Below are 25,312 nucleotides of genomic sequence, written 5' to 3' on the forward strand. Positions count from 1 at the left end.
AATTGGTTTTAATTTGGTGGGAGCTGACTTTAGTTGGAGATCCCTAAACATTTCTTGCACCAGTTAATGTTGGCATTATATTAAGATAAAAATATATTCATATAGAGTTTGTTTTTTCCCTCATTTTCACTAGTTTATGTGTGTATTTTTTTTAAATAAACTTGACTGAAAGAAGGGCCTGGACGTGTCAATGATCACAGACTAATGTTACTTCTTTAAGTTAATCTGGTCTTCTTTCAAAATAAAACAGCTTTCAGACAGTAATAACCAATAGATGATCATTTATATGAATGATTTTATTTTTTCCGTATGCATCCTTTGATTCTACCTTCATTGTTGTATAGTTTTCTTACTTGGACATGGTCTTGTGGATGCTCGGTCGGCGAGGGCTGCTGGAGGACTTCTCAGATTTACTCGAGGCTGGAGCTCCGGGTGATTTCCCGCCTCGTCTGGAACCCCCTTGTGTTGTTGTTCCACGCGGAGTGGGCTGAGCCTGTGCCGCTGACGGCCCGGGACCCTCGGCCACAGCGAGCCCTTGTCCCGCACCAGTCATGGAAGCTATCCTGTCCTTTGGCAGCGTGTTGGTCGAGCCGATGGAATATATGGGCAAACTGGAATACGGTTTTGACGGCAGCCGCATCTGTTCGACGCGGGAAAGACAGAAATCAAAAAGCAGTTCTCAGGATGCCAAGAAGATGATGATCGGTACCTACCTTTTTGCAGCACTGTGAGCAAACAGGCCTGAAAAAGGTCCGAACAATTTTAATCAAAAGTAGTGATTTAAATAAGAATAATCAAAAAAGTAGTCGAGTTTACTTTTTGCAGAACTGGCAGATGTAGGACCAGGTGAAGAGAGAAAATCTCTTGGTTCGGCAGCAGAAGCAAAGCTGAAAACAAAGCAACAAATCGATACTGAAATCCAGCAATTAACAAAAGATACTTTCTCACTTTTGAGATGCAGAATTTAAATACAGTGTTGTAGCGACCAATCAGCTGTCACCAAAGTCTGACAAAAGTGTAGAAAGGCATCATGGGAGTTGTTTGTTGGCACGTCCACCAGGTAGAAGGGTTGTGTATTTGTAAGAATCTGGCGTTAAAATACGTACCACGATAAATGAGCAAAAATGAGATATATTGTGATATATTGGGATACTGTAGAAACGAGGATATATATTTGTAGTATTGCCTAGAGTACTTGATTCTGGCACAAGAATCCTGACAAACTTGTAACGGCTTTCATTTGTTTTGAAACCAAACATAAACTTTAAAAACTGCTAAAGTCCAGCGTATCCTCTCGTCCTCAGACATCGCCAGCGTCTCGCAGGACTTGATTGTCCGCCTGGCTGCAGAGGATTTAACGAGGTATAGTTGCAACACAAAAAATGAAGAAACACATGAATATTGGCATACATTGCAATGTTAATTGTAAAGTTTGTGTATCTACACTTTAAAAACTAACCTTCCCCTTCTTCATTGCGTTATAGACTTCCTTGTACTGCTGGAACTTCTCCAGCTCTGCTTTGACCAGGACCTGCCGGATGTGCATCACTTCCTCCACAGTAAGAGACAAACACTCCACCGGGAAGCAGAACTCCTCCTGCACACATCGGGGCACAGTTATCGCCTGATTGCCTACGTTTGTAAAAAATAGAATTGCGCTGCAGGAAACTTACCAGAGACTTGGAGCTCTTTTTGGAAACTGGATGAAACAGCTTGACGCTGGTTGGTGTTTCCTTCTCGATGGAGTGTCTCCTCTGAGGGGTCTTGCGTCTCTCTGGCTGCGGCGTGGAGGAAATGGGCAAGAACATGGGCGGAGCTGGAGAAGGGAAAACACACAAGATTAGAATCAGGCTTTGTCTCCGCTTGTGTGAGAACAAAATAGGAATTTTGATCGCAGACCACGATTTAGAAAATGTATTTATTAACCTTTATTTACGTCAGCTTTTTGATTTAATTTAATGAATGCATTCATGGCTTCCTCTAACTTAGGGTTGAGGAAATTAAACTTCCTAAGTTACATAACTGGATAGTCAAAGTAACGTTGATTTAAATTTGAACAATTCTGACTCTTGTAATGGATCTTTAATAACACTTTTTAAAATAGTGATCCTGCTTCCCCCTGGTGTCCGAATTACAAAAGACAAAAATGTTATCAATGCTATATGTTGTTGCTTTAATAAACAAGTAAATCAAACATGCTTAAATAAAGGTGTTAAATGCAATAACACCATAAAGTTGAGTGCATACAGTTTAATTTAATTTTACCTTAAATTATATTTGAAGATACCCAGTATAAATCATTAGAACTGTAAAGATGCTCCTATTTAACGTAGTTAATCTGTGTAAATGAGTTTTGCATGAATCATGAATAATAGAAAAGCACTCTATTCTTTTTATTTCACTTTCTTGAACAGGTCAATTGAGAGAAAAAAAGGCTTTTTTTGAATTCAAAAGACTTCATTAAAATAAATTAATAATAATCAATAATCAAAATGTTTATAGACCTGTTTTTTGATAAATTAAAGCTGCTGTGATCAACATACAAAAATAACTTTTGCAACAATAAGAAAAATGTGTTAATTATTAATGAGCAACAGTGGTTTTAAAATACAACACGACTCACTCTTCTTGCCCTGTACGGACTCTGGCGAAGTGTCATCCAATAAAGTTGTGGACAAACTTGAAGTACTGGCTGAAGTGCGCCCGAAAAAATCATCCTGGGAAAATCAAACAGACAAGATTAGTTAAGTAATACACATGAAGCAGTGAAACCAGGGCGGGGGCCGTCATACTGACATCGGAGTCCGAACTCTCCAGTTCCGCCAGGGTGGGAGCCTTCAGGAGCTTCTTTCTCTGCGGCGCCGACTGCCATCCTGAAGGTTCGGCTCTGAGAGATTCCGATGCGTTGAGCAAGGACAGAGTGCTGGAGGTCCTCCTGCCCATGTATGGACTGTAGTCGTCTGTTTGAAGCCAATCGGAAACATTTCAGAGAAGAGATGGGTCGGGAGAGGAAGAGCACTTATGTCTGTGGTTCATTGCATCTCGTTTCCTTTTTTTATCACAGATGCAGTGAAGACAGACGGGTGCGTTTGTTTCCATCCAACATTGAAGGGAAGGAAGGGGGGGGTTAAGTTGACTCAGGGGGTACACGAGCAAGCTGGTGTTACACACATAGCATGGATGATTCCGTCATGGAGAATTGAGACTCTTGAACCCAAAACTAATATTTTTTTTATAGGGTCAAACCACAGAAGCTGGAATTCATTCTCCTCTCTGGCTTCAAATACTGGAAGTATAACGGTGTTGAAACACATAGTTGAGTTTGAAGGGGAAGTTGGGGCTGGGAGGGCAGGGGGGAGGGAGGACTTGGGAGCTGAAAGGATCTGGTCTCGTGCAGTTAAACCCTTGATCTATCTGAACAGAGCTGGAGCTGTGGATGGAAGTATATCCGTGTCTTCAGAATATTTCATTGGAATTTAACATTTCAATAAATCTTTGAATTGAATCAAAAATACATTTTCAAAATTCATTTTTTCTGGGGTTGGGGGGGGGGGTCATTATACTAACATTTATATATCTAATTGAAAGACTATTTATTGAAAAATACTGAAATAAACTTTGGAATTAGAAAGTAAATAAAAGACATTCATACTAATATTTTAAAAATATATTATATTCAAATAAAAATGTTTAAAAAAAAAAGAAAAAAAAAGTTAAAACAACAATTAAAAAAAAAAGTTTTAATGTACAGTATATTAAAAAATTTGGTTTGTTAAATGAAACCATTGGATATTCTGATGGCACTGATACACTTCTGTCCTCTTCCTGGTCCCTCACAGCTTCAGCAGTGGGAGCATTAGCTAACAGCCAGGTGGGCAGACAGTGAGGTTAAGAGGAAGCGAATCCCTTCAAACCAGGTCGTTGCTCATACTTTACCTAATCCTGTACGGAACAAGTCCTGAGGCATACTGCGAGTTTGGCCAAAACCTATAATAGGATATCTTCTTCATTAGACGGAGTCGTAGAATTTGATGCTTTATTCACTGGTTTTAATGCGAGTTTCGACTCCATTAAAACATCAGTAGTTTAAACAAGAAGATTTTTTTTTTTAGAGGCCTGACGTTTTGCGAAAACTTGACCCAACTCTCTAAATATGAAACCTTATAACCAGCAAATAGCGAACTCTGTTGACGAGAGTGTGCTATTGCAGCCTCTATACAGTATGTACCGTGTGTATAGATACGCTTTCAGACAAGGATTCTAATTCAAAATTACGTGATAAATATTGCGTAAAAACAATATTGTCTATTGTCAAAGTGGTTAATATTGTTAAGGTTATTATTAAATTGCTAATAACTCCAAAATGGCTTTCAAGACTGTAAACACTATATATTTTAGTATGAAAGTAAGTATTATTTGTAGCATTTAAATATAAAAATAATGGTCAGACAACTCAATATAACTACAACAATAAATATTAAGGCACTATTTATGTACTACTCATTTAATGAGAAAACATTTGGAATAATGTTCTAATATGTCAACAGAAATGTTCGTCTATAACATGACATGTTTCTCACCACCTATAGTGCCGGGGGGTCCAGTTGTGATAAGCAGTTACAAAAAAGCGATTAAACTATTGTTGTTGTTCCTTCAACAATTTATTTTAGAAACGTCTTTATTTTTTAAACATCCTAATTTATATTAGTCCTCAAACAACTTTTTACAGATCTTCATATGTTTATGTGCACATTTTTACATCTGTATATGCTTTAAAAAATATATATCTTTGTGTGTTTTATGAACATACTTTTGAATACATTTATAATAGATTTAACAAAGTCATACATAGTATTTGTGCTGCTATCATGATAAACAACTTGAACGAATTAGCAAATCTGTTAATGAATGAATGACGTTTTTAATTATTATTATTATTATTTCTCTTGGATATTTTGTACATATTGTTTATCCTTATTCTAATTTTGTTACCAATTCCGTAGTCATCCACAACCACGGAAAATTCCATGTATGTCTCCCAATATGTACTTGATAAGGTAAATTGCTAACAGAAATGTCTACTGGGGCACTAATTAAATGATTATTAAGTGTAAAACACATTTTAGAATTCAACAGTCCAGCGTCTCATGTCAACATCCAGCAGCCATCAACTACCACGTAAGCATGACATGATCAACGTGTGCATGTGTGTGTGTGTGTGTGTGTACATGTGTAGATGAGCTGATGATCAGAACACAGCAAGGCAGCAAAAGGAAAAGTGAGGTAAAAGGAAAGCCAGGTAAGCAACAGGCCGGGAACTTTACCTGACGCATCAAAACTCAAAGACATGCTAAGTGGACGAATTACTGCAAAGAGAAACAATCATGGCAATGCCGGTTATGTGGTTCAGAAGGTTTATTCAAATATAAACCATGTCAGGGGGTGCAGAGGTAGAGCATGCTGAGGTTGTTCTTTCAGAAGAAAAAGCTTTTTTCAGGGAGACAGATAAGCTGCAGCCATCAGTGAAAGATAATTCTGATGATTTCGGTGTTTTTTTAATTACATTTTTTCACTGCCACTCCATTGAAAATAGTAGGTTCATCAAACATAGCAACACAAATGCGAAAGTCAGATTTTCAACTAAAAATGCGGGTGTAGTTCTTGGCAGGAACAAGAGAGAAAAGATTCAAAGCTGTGCATGTATGTGGAATGTTTGAAACATGAAGATGATTTATTTTGGAAAACTTGAACTCTCACCTAATCTCCCTCTACGAACCATATCCGGGGTCACCGGACGTAGTTTCGGCTCTGATTTGATTCCTTCAAGAATACGCTCGTGCAGCGTTGGAGGAGGTTGAGCCTGAGGCTTTAGCTTACGTGCTGCCACCTAGTGGGGGATGGAGGAAAGATGCAGGAAGAAAAGTCATGGACACTGATCTACCTCTTACTACAGTGGCACTGAAACATCAAACACACATACATGGCTTTTATTACATGTGAAAAATAACTAGATGTTAAGATAGTGACGTTTTAAGAGGAAAAGTTGGGAACAATACAGTTTATTCTACTTGTTTATTCATTCATCTTTCTTATCGTTTTTTGTTGGATTTAAAAAATATTACATTTTAATCATAGTTCTTTAATGCTTGATGTTTTGATTAAGTGTGTGTAAAATAAAACAATAAGTCTTTTTTTAATCTTATTTACAATTAACATAGTCAAAGCAATTTCGTGTTGCAATTAAACTTCCGGCCACTAGATGGCAGCAGGCATCACTTCCTGCGCAGCTAAAGGATAAGTCAAATCCTGTGAGATCCTGGGGATGACTCAGGACAAGAGGATGCAGTTGACACAAGTAGCTTTTAAAGTAGTTGTTTGTACATTTTTGGTTAAAAAACTAATTTAAGAAGTCATGATGTCTGTAAATCCTGAATCACCAGAGTCAAATACTTGGGCAATACTACAAATATATCCTTGTTCCAACAGTATCGCAATATATCGTAATATATTGTATCGTATCACCAGATTCTTGCCAATACACACTCTCAAATCCTTAAAGACAAAAAAAGACAAATTCTGAGATTGATTTGTGTTTTGTGAGTAAGATACTAACCGGGTTGAGCGGTGGTCTGGACCTGATGAACTCCAGGATGACCTCATGCGCACTCTTCTTTAACCTGGGAGGGATGTCACCATTCACCTGGGACATGAGAGATAAGTGAATAAAAGAACATATAAATACACATTTTATTTCTACATCTAATAATAATAGTGTCTATAACAGCAGTCGGTTATGAAAGTATATCAATACCATCAGAATATTGTCATAGTTCAATTTACCATTTTAAATGTTGAAAGTTTCTTTCCTTTGGTCAGCATTGAATCTTTTTGAAATAATTAAATTTAAAAATGTCCATATTGAAAGCTTGAATACGTTTTAAAATATGTTTTAACAAATTTATTTTCTTTTACATATAGAGTTGAAATTAAATTCCAAATATTCAAAAATACAATTTCTAAATCTAATGTTTTTAATTCGTACCCTTTTAAATTAAGTATCTTCTCATGACATTACTAAACCATTTAATATAACATTTTATATTAAATTCAAAAGGCTACAAATTGAAAAGGAATTTGAATTCAAACTATGTCGATGAGAAAGTTAATTAATTTTGAAAATGATAAAATATTCTAATTAAATTATATATATATTTTTAAATCACCTTTCAATATAGATATTATTGAAATTATTACAATCATTACAAATAATTCAATGTTAAAAAAAAACAATTCAACAAAAAATGTCAACGATCAAAAGTTTCAACATTTAAAATGTTTGATTAAGTAGTCGTAAAAATCCTGCTTATGTAATCTTTTCATTTATTTGAAATCAAAAGCTTTTTTAAATAACAGTTTTTTGTAGACAAGTGGACTCGGATGATAGCAAACATTTCAAACACACAAGTGATATATAAAGACCGTCACAACTAATTATACCCAAACGCATTCTTTTTTTTTTGCCACTTACCATAACTTTGCGCAGTTTGTAGCGTTGTGATCTGATGTCGTCCATGAGCATCTCGTAGGGAGTGAGCTGGAATTCAATGGGCAGCGGGTTGTATTGACGCTCCTGTACTTTTTTGAGCTTCACACCGTCCCTCAGGTTCCTCATCACCTGCACCCAGCAGCGAGCCTGAAAGACGACAAACACCGGGTGAGCAATACAACGACGATGATTGTCTGCAGAGACATGAAACAACATCTAAAGAAGAAAAGAGTTCAACTCTGTACCCAGTCAGCATTCTGCAGGTCATTGAGTTCCTTTCCCGCGTCGTCTGTTGAGGCCTCCTCCATTTTACGAAGGTTCTTAGAGAAAATAAAAGACAATAAGAAAGTAAGGACAAGAAAATTCTTGACAAAAACTGAACTTGAGAACAGCCATGAGAGACAAGGTTCTTCATGTATATGTGACTGTTCTTCGGATGATTCTTATCATTTACATTGCGTTTTCACACAGTTCTGAGATAATTAAATTTGTATTTGCCAACAAGGTGTTTAAACTTTTTTTTTTTTGCTGAACCCACTTTGTGGGCCATTGTTTGGCAGGTCCTGCAAGTGAAAAGTGATTTATTTTATCTCTGGTTCCGGCGTATAATAAACATTTGTAATCAGGTCCTTCCCAAGTTTCGGCTGGGAAGAGGCGATAATGTTTATTTAAAAATAAATGTTATTATTAATGCCACACAAAAAGTAATTCATGATGTTGAAACTGTTTGAAGTTAGTATCGGCTGTTTTCTGTGTATCGGCTTTTCATGTATTGCAGGGGTCTCCAAACCCATTCTCAAAGGGCTGGGGTGGTGCAGGTTTTTGTTCTAACCAATCAAGAGCATTCCTTTTAACCCAATCAGGAGTCTTTGGAGAGTAAACAGTTGACTGTCGGTCTGGTGTTGCTTGTTTCAGCTGAAAGCTAATTGGTTAAACTGTACATGTTTGATCGGTTGGAACAAAAACCTGCAGGGGACTGTTTTAGAGACCCCTGATGTAATGTTTAAATGTGTTGCCTAAGATAAGTCAAGAGATTTTCCACTGCCTCTGCAGCTTTTCTCTGAATCACCAGGAGGCGTCTTGGTTGATTGTAACGACTGATGATGGTGACGGGACAACGACAGTTTCCCATTTGGGTCCATGAGACTAAATCATACACACCTACAGTAAATGAATGTGGGGGAGGAGGAATACATGTATACTGACTTGATGGCCATCGGAAGCAATATAGAAGTATGTAGGTGTCATTAGAATATTGAATAGTTGAATTTAACAGTTTAAATATGGAAACTTTGATTTATTTATTGGAATATTGTTGTTGGTTTTATTGTTTATTATTATTATAACTGAGGTTTCATTTGTTTGTATTGAATAATTTAATTAAATAATTTATTATATTAGTTTTTATTGTTTTAATATTAAACCCTTTTATTCTGAATTTAAAAGGCGTCAGATAAAAGCAACAAAAACATTTCAATTAAAACATTCAAAGTTTGCAACATTAGAAATGTTTAATTCAACCATTCAATATAATGATGGAACTGATACTGTAAAAGAGCAAAGCATAATGAACTAATCATGACTATTGTTTGCTTATATTGGCACTGAGGTGCAGGTTATTTAGTAGTTTTCTGTAAATAGTTTGTCAGAACAAACACACTTTCATCAAAAACTGAACAATATGTCTTTAGCAACATTAATTATAGCTGTGTGTCCATGACTTTCTTAGTATTTTTCTTTTTTTATTCCAATTTTAACAACCTTGTAAAATAAAGTAAAATGTAAATTAATCTCTTCTAAATTATTTTTTCTTTTTTTTCACATTTTTATATATTGCTTTAGGATGCATATTTATCAAGCTGTATAGAACAACATTTCAAATGTCTTCTATAAGAGAATGTTATGTAAGCTAACAAGTCCTTCTTCATTCAGTCAGATGCATTACGCAGTTAAAGGGCAGCCACAGTAGACAGGAAGAAACCCTGAAGGGGGTAAATAAATACACACACAAACACACACCTAGACACACACAGGCACGCACACGCACATGCACACAGTTCCCCAGGACAAGCTTTGTAGCAGCTGAGTATCAAAATGGACCAATGGAGAAACATAAAGGGTTTTTTGTACCACTCAAAAATGTCATATTTCAAAAGCGATGATACCCAAGTCACGACTCTTCAGCTGCATTTTAGAAAGTGATTGTTGAGTCGGTGGAATTGTTACGGTTTGATCACCGTTTTAATATTTTAGAATCATCCAATTACTTATTCAGCAAATTAAGCCACATGTGTCGAACTCAAAGCTCAAAGTCTTATTATATTCTCAGTTACTTGACTTAGTAGCTAACACTATCAGTAAGAGTTAAACTGATATTAATGGAAAGATATTTGGTCACAATTAAACTTTTATTCTGAAAATATTATTAATTTTTAATTCAATTAATTTAAAAAAAAACAATGAAACCATTCAATATACAGATTTTTTTTAAATTAATAAAATAAATAATTCAATAATAAAGTTTTATATTTCCATAGCTTTTCCAGAATCATCAGAATATATCATTTTTTCATTTAAAAAGATTTGATCCTCAATTAAAATAAAACCCAATATAAAGAATAGCCAGTCGCCCATCATTGGAACGGGTCATAAACCTGTGGTTTCCTGTAAAATGTTCTCATTGAGGCAGAAAAATAATCTACTTCGTCTACTCGAGTAAAAACAAGAATGACCTTTTTTTAACAATAGCTTGTTGCCTGAGAGCTGTTCAGACAAACAGGGTCAGCGTGTCTACATACAGTGTCATCTATGTGCTTCACACAACAAGACATGTCACTTCTTCTTGTCTCACATGTCAGTCAGATGGATCCCAGGGCAATGCCTGTCATCAATCCCCTGCAACACTAGCCAAAGATGTTCCAGTTCTGTGGAACTGGACTCTGCACATGCAATTATATTATATCCATTTCAATCTCAAATTTTAAGTTAAAGCAAAATACGTATTGGTCTCACTAGGCTGTTTTCTCTTCCTCTATTCAGAGATCCCTCGTTTATCGACCTATTCAACAAAATTCAAGAAGAATAAACTTTTTAATTTGTTAATTGTTGAAATAAAAAACTATTATTTAACAGCATTTATTAGAACTTGCAAACTCAACATTATAAAATCCTTTGTTGTGTTTACAACACTGGCAAAAGTTTCTCATTCTAATATGATTCATCTCAACCACCTTCTCAGTAACTGTGACCTGAACAGCTACCCTAATGCTTTGCCGCCCAGCCAACCAATTACAGATGTCGATCGCTATTTAAATATCACTAAGACATAGGATTTAAATACAGTAGTGTAGCAAGGCATCTTGGGAGTTTAGTGTTTTTTTTGGCACAATAAGTAAGGTGGAAGTTCTGTAATTGTGTTGAAGCTAATATGCTGATTAAATAAATAGTCTGTTTTTTCGGACTATATTTCTGTACAACAATGGACAAACCACAAATAACAAATTTGACTTAATTTTTCTTTTGTCAAATTTTTATGTTTCCGATTGGATCATCTGCTTAAAATTGGTTTGTATTTTTGTTAGCGTTTAGTGTTTTTTGTTGTGTTTTTTAATTTATTTTTGTTCTGTTCTGTTGTTTTTTGTTGTAATCTCCATCTTCAGTAAATCTAATATAAAGACCTTGTGACGGTTGAACACATGTTCCGTGCACGGGTCGGAGTAATGAGCGAAGCGTGAGAAATTATATTATATAAGTTATATAACAGAGCATGTGTAATGTACGCAAGGTTGTCCACGGATGTCTGTTCATTCATGGATCCACAGTCATGACCCCAGATGCCTCTCTGGATCAGCTGCCTTGGATCCCTCACGCCAGAAGATTAACTGTGGTCTACATCTCAGTTAGTCCTCATCCTGTCCCAGCCTATTACGCAGCGCAGCTCACCATCGATGCACTGACGCCAACGTTTTTATGTGGCATTTTTAAAGGCTATGATTTTATTATTTGATATACAATATCAAACTTGTGTGAGCTAAAAGAGAAAGTATTACATTTTAAATAATTGTATTATATAAAATGTAAATATCGATATACCAATTATTTAATCAATTATTAAATTAAAATAAATTCCATTTTACAATATAAAAAATATTGAATAAAAAAATGCTAAAGGAAAAAAGACATTATTAATACAATGTTATGTAATTCAACTAATCACTATTCTGATGGCACTGTAAACAATGCATGGCACAGACGAAACTAAACACATTTCTTTCCTTTGACTTCTTTTTTAAACTCTTATTGGAAGTTTCTAGATAATTGTAGATTGATTGATTTTCCCTCTTCCATATCTTATCTTAACCCTTGTTTTATCTCAGGATCAGGGTGACCCGGAGGCCCTAAAACAAATGTGTCTGTGGTATCAATTGTGTTGTCTCTGGTGTCAACACAATTGATGCCACAAACACCTATTTTTTTGGGCCTGTGGGTCACTTTGACCCTGAGATAACAAACGAAAATTAATAACAATCTACTTTGAGCAAAGGGGCCGCATAAAATGACTTGGTGGGTCGGTTTGAATCTTATGGTTGCTTTTCATTTGTGCGCAATTACGACTAGTTCTTCTATTATGTATTCAAAAGCAGCTTTTTAGACAGTATAAAATGAAAATACACCTCTGAACAAATGTATGTTTCAATATTTCCCATCTATGAAGATTTTTAAGGGATAAGGACGTACCTCTTTGGCACTCTTAATCTTCTCCAGAAAAGTCCGCAGCTCCCTGGACTCAGTGTACAAGGCTCGACATACCGCCTGGTAGTGACTCGATGCATCGGACAGACTGGGAAGATGGCTTGTGCACAGCTACAGAAACACAAATTGATATTGAAACATACATGAAATGCTGTCAAATTACCGTTTGAATTCAATGCTACGATTATAAGACCATCACGCGTGGGCTGAACCTTCTCCTTCTTTTAATTTGTTATTTTTCAGTGGTAAAGTCGCGTGAAGATTGAGTCAGGCAAACTTAAATTGAAGTTCACTTGTGATGAAAGGTCATCTAAGTCTTCTTAGGAGTTAAAACATAACAGTTAGAGGAGACTTAAGTAAAATATTGAATTGAACGTACTCTGGCAGAGCCTGATGACAATTACTGAAAGCATCTTCATCTCAGCAAAATGTCTGTGAGTCAATGCCAGTGTTGTATTTTGGGTATGTGACTATTACACAATCAGTCTGAGGCCGAGTGAGGACAGACTATGTTTGCTCCGCTGCAGATTCTGCAGAATCAAGTGCCGTCAGAAGATTGAATGGTTGAATTTAAATGTTGAAACTTTTAATTTGTTTCATTAAAATGATGTACCAACATTTCTATAGAATGTAATAGGCTACTAACATTGAATTTAGAAATTTAATTTTCAATAAATGGAATAAGAATATTAAACTCTATGCATTTGCTTCATTTTGATAATAAAAATTTTGTTTTATTCAACATTTTTTTTAATTAATTCAATTATTCAAACACTTTTCTCAAAAATTTGAAATGTTAAATTCAACTATTCAATATTCTCATGGCACTGATACCCTTACATAAGTTTATCTCTTGTCTAAGCATGTATACACAATATTATTTTACTTATGTGAGCTCTCAAGTAAATAAAACAACAAGAAAATAAATGTCTATCAGGCCCATTCTTCGAAATTCTGCTTGTTTAATATTAATATAAATAAACAGGTTTTTGAAATATATCATGAAATAAATAGAGCAGATGCGTGAGAACATATTAAAGAATATCTTCTACAACAGAAAGTTAAGAAATATAAGGAATGAATGCACGGATTAATTATTAATTGAAACAAAATAAAAACACGATATGGTACGAACATACCTTAAGGATACTTCCATAACCCTGCACACTGCCTAAGCCATCGCTCTCGTCCTCTCCCTCCTCTTCCTCCTCTGTCGCCTCATAGCCTTCATCAGGACAGGCTTCCTTCTCCACCTCGGCTATGTTGGTCATCATATCAATGAGCTGCTCTAAAGGAGGACTGAGCTCTCGCTCCTCGTTCTCCTTCAGGCCGTAGTCCAGAGCCTTGTAGATCATGATGCCCAGGGATTCAATCATCTGTGGAAGAAGATGAACATGTCATTGCAATGATTTTCACATGCCCTGAATTCAGTCATTTCTATATTGAAGAATGAACTGTTCTTTTTATTATTATTAAATTAAAAGATTGAGAAAATGTAAAAAATATGAATGATTTTTTTGATATTCTTGTTCAAAAAATAAATGTTTTCAATATTATATATCTTAATTTATAGCCCTTTAAATTCAATATACAAATGTGGGTATAATAGTGAAACCACACAATACCAAAATAGTACCAAGCTATATTCTTTGAGACCCTGGTCTAGACAGGCTTTAGAAATAACTTTTACTTACTTACTTTCATCTAATCATGCAAACAGTTAATATAACGTGAAACACAACAACGTGACAAGGTAGAAGCAAGAGATTTTGGAAATATTGAAACTTTTTATTTCCATTATTTTTAAAAACTAATGCAACCTTTCAATATAAAATAATAGAATTCAGTTGGTTTTGTTTTTTTTTAAAGATTGTGCGCATTATTAGATTAATTCCAATTTCAAACTCTTTGTAAAAAAAATAAATAATTGTTGTGTTTTAATAACAGTTAAAGTGTAACATTTTATTGTTAAAAAAAACTAAAAAACTTTCAAAATACAAATTATTGAATTTAGTGATTTAATACAAATATTTCAATGCTAAAAACAGTTAAATTAAAATGTCAATATGTCATTCAATATTCAGATGGCACTGATAAACTTCCATATTACCAATTCCAAGGCCACAGAGTAACCACTGCTTCAGTGACGTGTATTTAGCCATTTTTTTTTAAATTCTGAGCCTGTAAAGTTATTCACTAATAACTGTCAGTAATGAAGCATTGACTTTTCTGGTTACACATCATCACATGCTTAGAACAGACATGCGTTATAGTCTCTTTGTTATGCAACATGATCTGGTTTTATACGTCAAACATCAGCTGAGCCGCTGAAATGTTGTGACCTCATGACTTAGGCTTTTTTTCACTGCAGAAACACACATACACTAAACACCAGACACACACACACACACACACACACAAGTGAACCTTTCTCCAAATATGAATATTTTAGTCACGGGGAGGGTAATAGGTCACTGACAATGTTAACTTTGATCCAGACAAATTGATGAGTCATGTTGGAACAAATAACATTATAAAAACAAAAGAAGTTAGTGGAAATATATCAGTGGCATCAGGATATGGAATAATGAAGTCTTAAGAGGTCACAAGCCAGTGTCTTTTGAGCTGGTACCAAATCGAAACTATGACTTCCAAACCGGATCGGTTGGGGCCCGGGTTAACAACGACCTGCCATAGGTGCCGATTACCGACAAGGTAACAATGTAAATTGGGCAACTGTGGGTCGAAGTCAAAGGAGGAGAGGAGGGAGGCAGGTTCAGAAACAGAGAGAAAAGCGGAAAGGCAAGAGTCTGGGACTGAGAGTAGGGACTTTGAATATTGGGACGACGACTGGAAAAGCTAGAGAGTTGGTTGACATGATGCAGAGAAGGAAATTGGATATCCTTTGTCTCCAGGAGACCAGATGGAAAGGTAGCAATGTGAGAAGCTTAGGTGTAGGTTTTAAGTTGTACTACTATGGTATTGATAGAAAGAGAAATGAAATATGGGTTATCCTAAAAGAGGAGTTTGTTACAAATGACCGGGAAGTGAAAATAGTATCAGAAAGACTGATATGTCTAAAGCTTGAAATTGAAGGTGTGATGTTAAACGTTATTAGTGGCTATGCCCCACAGGAGGGATGTGAATAAGTGAGTTACATGAAGTGACCCAGAGGTGAGAGAGTGGGAACATTTTGGTGCAGGAAATAGTCGATGAAGAAGTGATATACAGTACAGTATATATATATATATATATATATATATATATATATACACCAGTGTGTATGTTAAGATTACTCTTTAACTTAGCTTCCATTACTCTTTAACCGTCCAAAAAACTTGATGAGCTGCATCTGGTCCCCAGGCCTTAATATTACACATATAATACAACCCTGTTACTGAGAAGATCATTTTTTTAAAGAAGGGAAGGGTCATAGGAACATGAGCATGAAAAGTATGTCCTTCCATAAGTGAATGCATCCTCTGTGTGAAATCCCCTCTGGATTCAAAACGTTGACACATGATACGCAGCCGCTGACGCACACACTTGCCTACATTCATCACATTTTCAGGGAAACCTGCTCTGAATCTCCGTGAAGTCGTCAACACTAGCCAACAAGAAATACAAATGGCCTGCAGGAAAAATATAAAAATATATAATATCTAGAATTTTAATGATACAACTTTTTTTTTTCTTCAGAAATGTATGTAAGCTTTGAACCTCAACTTATGCTTATCACAATGTTATCCCTTTTAGCAAATCTGTTACCTAGACATTTCAAGTTTAAAAGAAATTATTAGTTTTTATGTGACAAAGACACGCTTGGAAACTAACCATTGAATAGTAACATTAATAGTGTTAATGCATAAAATGCTATACAAACAAATATATTTAAATTAATACATTTTTATTTGTGCAGGCTTTTCCTTGATTTTCTGAGACTCCTGTGTTGTTCTCAGTGTTATCTTGACCTTTTTAGTATTTATTTCATTGGGGTTTTTTTGTTATTGTTTAAGGGCTTTGTGACCCTGGTCTGGAAAAGCACTCTATAAATATAAATTACGTACTTACTTACATAAATATATGGTAAGATTGACAGGGTTCCTAAAATGAAAGAACAAGAAGTGCTGTGGTATGCAATAGTTTATTAATTGTTATAAAAAACATCTCTTCAAAAAATAAAAACAAACCCCAAGTTCTTTTCAAGCTGAGCGTCATTTCTAGCAATTATTGCTGCTGAATGACGTGGGTTTTGGGGGGTTTTTTTTGGCATAGCCTGAGGAAAAGGCCAAGAATTTTCATGGGATTTAAATGAAAGTGTGTGTGTGTGTGTGTGTGTGTGTGTGTGTGTGTGTGTGTGTGTGTGTGTGTGTGTGTGTGTGTGTGTGTGTGTGTGTGGGTGTGTGTGTGTGAATGTTAGGAACATCAGAGTGGTTTGTGTTTCCAATATTGACTCTCATTTTGTCTCATTGACCTGTGTGAAGATAATAAAGATAGAAAACTATAGCTATCAATTGAGACATGGAATTAAATGTGGAAAATACACCTAACAATTCCACTAAATCGTTTGTGTGGAAAGAATGTATATTTAAAAGTATGATAACCTAAATTACAACTCCATTAATCAAAAGTTAACTACTGAAAGAACTTTGTTGGAGATTATGCAAGAACGAGAATTTGAATAATACATAGATCTTTTGGAATTTTCCAATAATACGGCCAATCTTGAATAGTATCAATTAAATTATATGTAATGTGCTGGTACATAAGATCCCCCATTGTTGTTGTTGTAGCATGTATATAGAACATTTGAAAGGATTTGTACAAAAAAGGATCAAAATGTCTGACTTGCAGCTAAAATATTGGAACACCACAGGTAAGTTAGTTCATTAGAGTACTTCTTGATTGTTCTTATCTAATTTTGTATGTTATTATATATATTTATGTTATTTTAAAATGTATATACTGTATATACACAATTCTTAAAGCAATTTAATAGGATTGATGTTATACAAATGTCTGTGTATGTGTTATATTTTGATGTCTATATGCATGACGAAAATGTTAAAGTAAATGGTACTTTAAATAAACGATAATTTGAATTTGTATCCAAGCTTTTACACAGGGAGGTAATTAAATAAATCCTTTCCCTCCAACAATCACCCAGTATGGTTCCCATGCTTCCACACTACTGAGCAGAATGATGAGATGGAAGGAATGGGAGAGGAGGGGGAGAAAAAGTCCTGTGACGATGGAAATGTCAAAAGGGAGGTACTGCAGTATGTAGACACAATTGGGATACAGTCAACTCCAGCAGATAGAAAATGATGTTATTTTTTTGAAATATATCGTAACAAATCATATCATGACCTGAATATTTCATATTACATTGTATAATGAGATTAGTGTATAGTATAGAATCGTATCATGAGCGTAATAATTCGTATCGAATTCTATCGTGAGGTTAGTGTATCGTATCGAACGGTATCGTGAGCTGAATGTTTTGTATTAAATAGTATCGTGAGGTTAGTGTATCGTATCGAACGGTATCGTGAGCTGAATGTTTTGTATTAAATAGTATCGTGAGATTAGTGTATCGTATCGAATGGTATAGTGAGCTGAATGTTTTGTATTAAATAGTATCGTGAGATTAATGTATCATATCGAATGGTATAGTGAGCTGAATGTTTTGTATTAAATAGTATCGTGAGGTTAGTGTATCATATCAAACAGTATAGTGAGCTGAATGTTTTGTATTAAATAGTATTGTGAGATTAGTGTATCATATCGAATGGTATAGTGAGCTGAATGTTTTGTATTAAATAGTATCGTGAGATTAGTGTATCTTATCGAATGGTATAGTGAGCTGAATGTTTTGTATTAAATAGTATCGTGAGGTTAGTGTATCGTATCGAATGGTATAGTGAGCTGAATGTTTTGTATTAAATAGTATCGTGAGATTAGTGTATCATATCGAATGGTATAGTGAGCTGAATGTTTTGTATTAAATAGTATCGTGAGATTAGTGTATCATATCGAATGGTATAGTGAGCTGAATGTTTTGTATTAAATAGTATCGTGAGATTAGTGTATCATATCGAATGGTATAGTGAGCTGAATGTTTTGTATTAAATAGTATCGTGAGATTAGTGTATCATATCAAACAGTATAGTGAGCTGAATGTTTTGTATTAAATAGTATCGTGAGATTAGTGTATCATATCGAATGGTATAGTGAGCTGAATGTTTTGTATTAAATAGTATCGTGAGATTAGTGTATCGTATCAAACAGTATAGTGAGCTGAATGTTTTGTATTAAATAGTATCGTGAGATTAATGTATCATATCGAATGGTATAGTGAGCTGAATGTTTTGTATTAAATAGTATCGTGAGGTTAGTGTATCGTATCGAACAGTATAGTGAGCTGAATGTTTTGTATTAAATAGTATCGTGAGGTTAGTGTATCGTATCGAACAGTATAGTGAGCTGAATGTTTTGTATTTAATAGTATCGTGAGGTTAGTGTATCGTATCGAACAGTATAGTGAGCTGAATGTTTTGTATTAAATAGTATTGTGAGATTAGTGTATCATATCGAATGGTATAGTGAGCTGAATGTTTTGTATTAAATAGTATCGTGAGGTTAGTGTATCGTATCGAATGGTATAGTGAGCTGAATGTTTTGTATTAAATAGTATCGTGAGATTAATGTATCATATCGAATGGCATAGTGAGCTGAATGTTTTGTATTAAATAGTATCGTGAGGTTAGTGTATCGTATCGAACAGTATAGTGAGCTGAATGTTTTGTATTAAATAGTATCGTGAGGTTAGTGTATCGTATCGAACAGTATAGTGAGCTGAATGTTTTGTATTTAATAGTATCGTGAGGTTAGTGTATCGTATCGAACAGTATAGTGAGCTGAATGTTTTGTATTAAATAGTATTGTGAGATTAGTGTATCATATCGAATGGTATAGTGAGCTGAATGTTTTGTATTAAATAGTATCGTGAGGTTAGTGTATCGTATCGAATGGTATAGTGAGCTGAATGTTTTGTATTAAATAGTATCGTGAGATTAGTGTATCATATCGAATGGTATAGTGAGCTGAATGTTTTGTATTAAATAGTATCGTGAGATTAGTGTATCATATCGAATGGTATAGTGAGCTGAATGTTTTGTATTAAATAGTATCGTGAGATTAGTGTATCATATCGAATGGTATAGTGAGCTGAATGTTTTGTATTAAATAGTATCGTGAGATTAGTGTATCATATCAAACAGTATAGTGAGCTGAATGTTTTGTATTAAATAGTATCGTGAGATTAGTGTATCATATCAAACAGTATAGTGAGCTGAATGTTTTGTATTAAATAGTATCGTGAGATTAGTGTATCATATCGAATGGTATAGTGAGCTGAATGTTTTGTATTAAATAGTATCGTGAGATTAGTGTATCGTATCAAACAGTATAGTGAGCTGAATGTTTTGTATTAAATAGTATCGTGAGATTAATGTATCATATCGAATGGTATAGTGAGCTGAATGTTTTGTATTAAATAGTATCGTGAGGTTAGTGTATCGTATCGAACAGTATAGTGAGCTGAATGTTTTGTATTAAATAGTATCGTGAGGTTAGTGTATCGTATCGAACAGTATAGTGAGCTGAATGTTTTGTATTTAATAGTATCGTGAGGTTAGTGTATCGTATCGAACAGTATAGTGAGCTGAATGTTTTGTATTAAATAGTATTGTGAGATTAGTGTATCATATCGAATGGTATAGTGAGCTGAATGTTTTGTATTAAATAGTATCGTGAGGTTAGTGTATCGTATCGAATGGTATAGTGAGCTGAATGTTTTGTATTAAATAGTATCGTGAGATTAGTGTATCATATCGAATGGTATAGTGAGCTGAATGTTTTGTATTAAATAGTATCGTGAGATTAGTGTATCATATCGAATGGTATAGTGAGCTGAATGTTTTGTATTAAATAGTATCGTGAGATTAGTGTATCATATCGAATGGTATAGTGAGCTGAATGTTTTGTATTAAATAGTATCGTGAGATTAGTGTATCATATCAAACAGTATAGTGAGCTGAATGTTTTGTATTAAATAGTATCGTGAGATTAGTGTATCATATCAAACAGTATAGTGAGCTGAATGTTTTGTATTAAATAGTATCGTGAGATTAGTGTATCATATCGAATGGTATAGTGAGCTGAATGTTTTGTATTAAATAGTATCGTGAGATTAGTGTATCGTATCAAACAGTATAGTGAGCTGAATGTTTTGTATTAAATAGTATCGTGAGATTAATGTATCATATCGAATGGTATAGTGAGCTGAATGTTTTGTATTAAATAGTATCGTGAGGTTAGTGTATCGTATCGAACAGTATAGTGAGCTGAATGTTTTGTATTAAATAGTATCGTGAGGTTAGTGTATCGTATCGAACAGTATAGTGAGCTGAATGTTTTGTATTTAATAGTATCGTGAGGTTAGTGTATCGTATCGAACAGTATAGTGAGCTGAATGTTTTGTATTAAATAGTATTGTGAGATTAGTGTATCATATCGAATGGTATAGTGAGCTGAATGTTTTGTATTAAATAGTATCGTGAGGTTAGTGTATCGTATCGAACAGTATAGTGAGCTGAATGTTTTGTATTAAATAGTATCGTGAGATTGAGGTATCTTATAAAATGGTATCGTGAGCTTAATATTTTGTATCAAATAGTATTGTGAGATTGAGGTATCGTGTCGAATGGTATTGTGAGCTGAATATTTTGTATCAAATAGTATCATCAAATAAGTGCATCGTATTGAACGGTATCGTGAGCTGAATATTTTGTATCAGATAGTCTCGTGAGATTAGTTTATCGTATGGAATGGTATTGTGAGCTACATATTTTGTATCAAATCTTATCATGATACTAGTATATCATGAGCTGAATACTACATATCAAATCCTACTGTGAGATAAGTGTATCGTATCGAATCCTATCGTGAGACTAGTGTACTGCTACAACCCTACAATTTTGCACTGTAGGATCATGGAGCCAGACGTCAGATGCTGGAATTTCTTGGAATAAACGCTGGAAAGTAAACTGGTAAACCGCATAAAATACGTCATTGTGTATTTGAAAGATCTCCAAAAATCATGACACTAGTACAGAGGTACAACTTGAGTCATTTCCTCTCGGGCGAAACTAATCCTGAGCAGATTCCTTCTTCTGAAATCTCATGCCTGACTGCGCTGCTCAAACCTCAGACCATCATATGACTGATCACGGCTGTTTTGGCTCGTACATAAGAACCCATGACTTTTACACTCATAGCTGACGAGAAAACTATTGTTGAACCACAACAACACCATCGTGTTTCAGGAGATGTCCACCATCATGCACCTGCACATGTTCCGCTACTTCCATCACTCTCGACTGTTTATATCAAACAGGAAATACTGCTACACGAATACACAGCGGGGGTGGGGGGAATGAAATGAATCAAAGTCCACTTCTTGCAAGTCTGCTTGGCCCCAGGTGTCAGGAACAATTAGTTCTTATTCCTTCAGATTACACATTCCAAATGTGTAGGCAGTGAGATTGGTAGACAATCCACCCCTTTGTTCATTCATTGGTGCTTAGTTGGAGTGTTAAGCCTATAAACATTTACCTTAATGACCGTGTGCGACAACAACACCACATGATTCACTCGGATGCATCATTTGTATGAGCTTGTTTGAAGCTGTGCACAGATCATGATGTGAGCCGACTACACATCTGTATCCAGCAGATTCCTCTGCTGCAGAACTACAATGTAGCGAGCACCGCTGTGGCCTCGCCAGGCACTCAGTGACTGTGAGAACTCATTTCAAGTGGAAAGCAGCTTAGCAGGGATTTGTCTTTTCAGTTTCACGCGCTCAACTACTGTCAAGTGTATATGTGTGCGTACAGATGGTAGCACAGCACTATAGAACAGTCATCCACCCCAAACCCCAGGAAAAAAAGTCATCTTTTTCAAAATAAATATTAATAAAACCTGTCTTTTTTGTGGTTAAATCTATTACAACTTGGTCAATTTTTTGATAAACAGGGAAATAACTAGCACTTTTTAAGCCAAAGTAAAAAGCAAAAGTCACACAAATGAAGGACTTAGAAGAAAAGTTAGACCTCCTAAAATATTTAAATAGAGTTGACATGCTTTATTTTGTTTAAGCATTTCGTTCTGCAATGTTTAAATTATCTAAATTTAGATTAATTTCCAGTTGTGCAACTTTACCATTAAGAACATTTTAAATTCACCACTTTTTTTCTTTCATCTCATGAGATGTTTTTAAGAATGTTAAGATTTATATTACAAACAAAGTTAAATTAATTGTATTAGAAATTCATATGTGATAGTAATTATTCCACTTCTTATAACAAGATGTGTAATATTGCATTCAGGTTATACTCGATGATGAGGGTTACGCAAAAAAAAAATTAAAAATGAATATTTATGAATAATAACATAGACATGCATTAATCAAATAAACTCACACATATTCAGAAATACATTGATGTCACTTACCTCTGTTCTGGTACAAGGGCTGTATTTGCCTGAAGAAAAACAGAAAAGGTTACTTAAATAAATTAAAATTACAACAGGTTGTATTCCTAGTGTCAATTTTAACTGAACAGATGTCACAATGTTTTACCCAAATACTGTTTGTGTTCAATGTGTATCCTAATCTGTGCTTTACACAATTGTTTTTTTGCATACTTTCGTAAGTACCCAAACAATTACTGTTTTCTTCTGCAACCATACAATATTTCTACTCCTATAAGACATTAAATAAAGATAAAAAATAATATTTCAAATGACAATTAAACTCTTAGTTTTACTACATATACATAGGCGCCTAGATAAGACTAAAATAAAATGAGATATGAAATAATATGAAATGAAATAAAGAAACATTTAAATGATGAAATGTTTATTAGCCATTTATTTCATATCGATATACATCGATGATTCTTTTTCAGTATCACAAACCTGTCAGCAACTTAATGCACTAAAAAGTCTCTCTTTACCTAAATAAAACATCCCTACATGTGTGACATTATCTCATATTGACCCATGAGAATGACACACCAAACTATTTCTGCTTATTTATGATGATTAATGACTTCATTGATCAGAGTTTCTGCCAAAAACGTTAATAATAAGTAGAGGTATAAGAAAATATAAAGCTATCGAATCATGCTTTCTTTTTATCATTGTTATATCAATAAAGTGTGTCTAAAATAATAATAATAATAATAATAGGGTCATAATAATAATAATTAAAATATGTAATATTTAGAACAAACATGCAAATCTTCACTGCCTTTGTTTATTACAGACTGCTATATGGCAGTAGTCATTCCGGTTTGTGTAGCTAACGGATCAATGAAATCATCGGACGACTGAGGACGAGAGGATACAGTGGACTTAAGCAGCTTCTAAAGCTGATGTTGGGAAATATTTTGGTTTCAAAACAAATTAAAGCTGTTAAGACTTCGTCAAGAGTCATGTGGTCTGTAAATTATGCAACACTAGAGTCAAGTACTCGACAATACTACAAATATATCCTTGTTCCTACAAGTATCACAATATATCACAATATATTGTATCCTTGCCTCTGTATAGAGATATGTATCGTTTCGCCATATTCTGGCCAATACATACCCCAATATGTATAAATAGTAAAAGAGAAAAAAAAACTTGAATCTTTGAATTCTGCAGTTATGTCATAATGTCAGATACAATACATATTTATGGCAGCTGCAACGTTAACAAAGCTCGAGTGTAATAGTAAACATTCAAGTATTTTAAAGCATTCCGATTCTCCTGTGTATTTATGAGAGTCCAAACTCCCCTTTACAGTGGTATCTTCCAGCTTCTAAAAATAGCCCATTCATTCAAAGCTTCTAAGGAAAACAACCTCCATCATCTAGTCTGTTTCTCATATGACTTAACCAGTCCTTAGTGGATTCAATTATAGTACATCTGATTCAGCAAAAAACCCAGGTCGTGAAAGTGTGAGCAAAATTAACAGCTCTTCCCTAAGGGGGTCCATTACAGCTGGAGATAGATGGATAGGCATTAAGTCAGGAAGCAGTTGCTCCGTGTGCAGAAGTGCCGTCTAGGTTGAGAGCGCAGCAGTGGTCCAGTAAAATACTCCTTTGAAAGACATTATAAAATGAAGTATGGTGAGTCATGTCTAAAGATGACTTGGACTATTGTTTATATAAAAGTAGTCATATTTTCTCAATTGTTGCTGTTTTTTTATGTATCAGCCAGTTCCGGTACTGGCTGGTTATTTTAACAGTTACTGTATCAGCTGATTAAGCTCAGAGGTTTTTAAACTGTACAATAATGTTAATCTGAAGCTGAGAAACAAATCTTATAAAAGGCCCTTTTTTATAGGGATTTTGTTTCATGGAATTTTAGTTGTCAATACGCCATTTTGAAACTTTCTGGCTTAATTTTTCTGCTTTTCTTTCTGTCGTTCCATGAAAGGGAGGAGTGGTTCTTACATCAATAACTGAAGAGAGGGGTAAGAGTCCACCACCAAATGCATGTATGGAATGCACAAAATCCTCGGCTGAAGTAGTTTTGACAGCACAAAAGGTTGACTTTATAATCATATGATTGTCTTTAACTTTATATTTCCATTGTTTTAAGCTTCATATTTTGGATACTGTGATCTTAAATAGATGTTTGAAGTTAAGAAATATTTATAAAAGCAAAGAACAACCGTTGGATTCAGGATTTAAAGGGCCTTTCTATTGCGTGTTAACCTCAACCTATGGTCAAATCACATTAAACTGTTTGACTGCTGACAGACTTTTTTTCTTACACTATCAAAGACAGACTTGTGCAAATCGTGGCCCTTTGACTGTATTTATGTGGCCCTTGAGATGGACCTTCTCATAGCTTACCAAAAATATATTTTGCATTATTTGTATTATTAATTTCATGTTA

General features: G+C 34.6%; 1 protein-coding gene across 2 annotated transcripts in view; it reads right to left on the minus strand.

Moving 5' to 3' along the window:
* The window catches only part of spire1b (spire-type actin nucleation factor 1b), a 28,911-nt gene that overhangs the window by 2,358 nt on the left and 1,241 nt on the right, over positions 1 to 25,312 (minus strand). The window contains exons 2-16 of one of the 2 annotated variants that reach the window (XM_087805718.1): positions 22,874 to 22,902; positions 13,438 to 13,674; positions 12,284 to 12,409; positions 7,792 to 7,866; positions 7,529 to 7,693; positions 6,614 to 6,700; positions 5,758 to 5,887; positions 5,325 to 5,366; positions 2,797 to 2,960; positions 2,624 to 2,717; positions 1,674 to 1,816; positions 1,460 to 1,597; positions 817 to 887; positions 714 to 741; positions 354 to 640 (exon numbers count right to left, since the gene is read on the minus strand). In XM_087805718.1, the coding sequence (XP_087661844.1) occupies positions 354 to 640; positions 714 to 741; positions 817 to 887; positions 1,460 to 1,597; positions 1,674 to 1,816; positions 2,624 to 2,717; positions 2,797 to 2,960; positions 5,325 to 5,366; positions 5,758 to 5,887; positions 6,614 to 6,700; positions 7,529 to 7,693; positions 7,792 to 7,866; positions 12,284 to 12,409; positions 13,438 to 13,674; positions 22,874 to 22,902 (1,816 nt within the window). The remainder of the gene's footprint in view (positions 1 to 353; positions 641 to 713; positions 742 to 816; positions 888 to 1,459; positions 1,598 to 1,673; positions 1,817 to 2,623; positions 2,718 to 2,796; positions 2,961 to 5,324; positions 5,367 to 5,757; positions 5,888 to 6,613; positions 6,701 to 7,528; positions 7,694 to 7,791; positions 7,867 to 12,283; positions 12,410 to 13,437; positions 13,675 to 22,873; positions 22,903 to 25,312) is intronic. The other variant, XM_087805719.1, reaches the window with a different exon arrangement.

This window comes from Callionymus lyra, chromosome 13, assembly GCF_982586985.1.
Source record: "Callionymus lyra chromosome 13, fCalLyr1.hap1.1, whole genome shotgun sequence".
Lineage (NCBI taxonomy): Eukaryota > Metazoa > Chordata > Actinopteri > Syngnathiformes > Callionymidae > Callionymus > Callionymus lyra.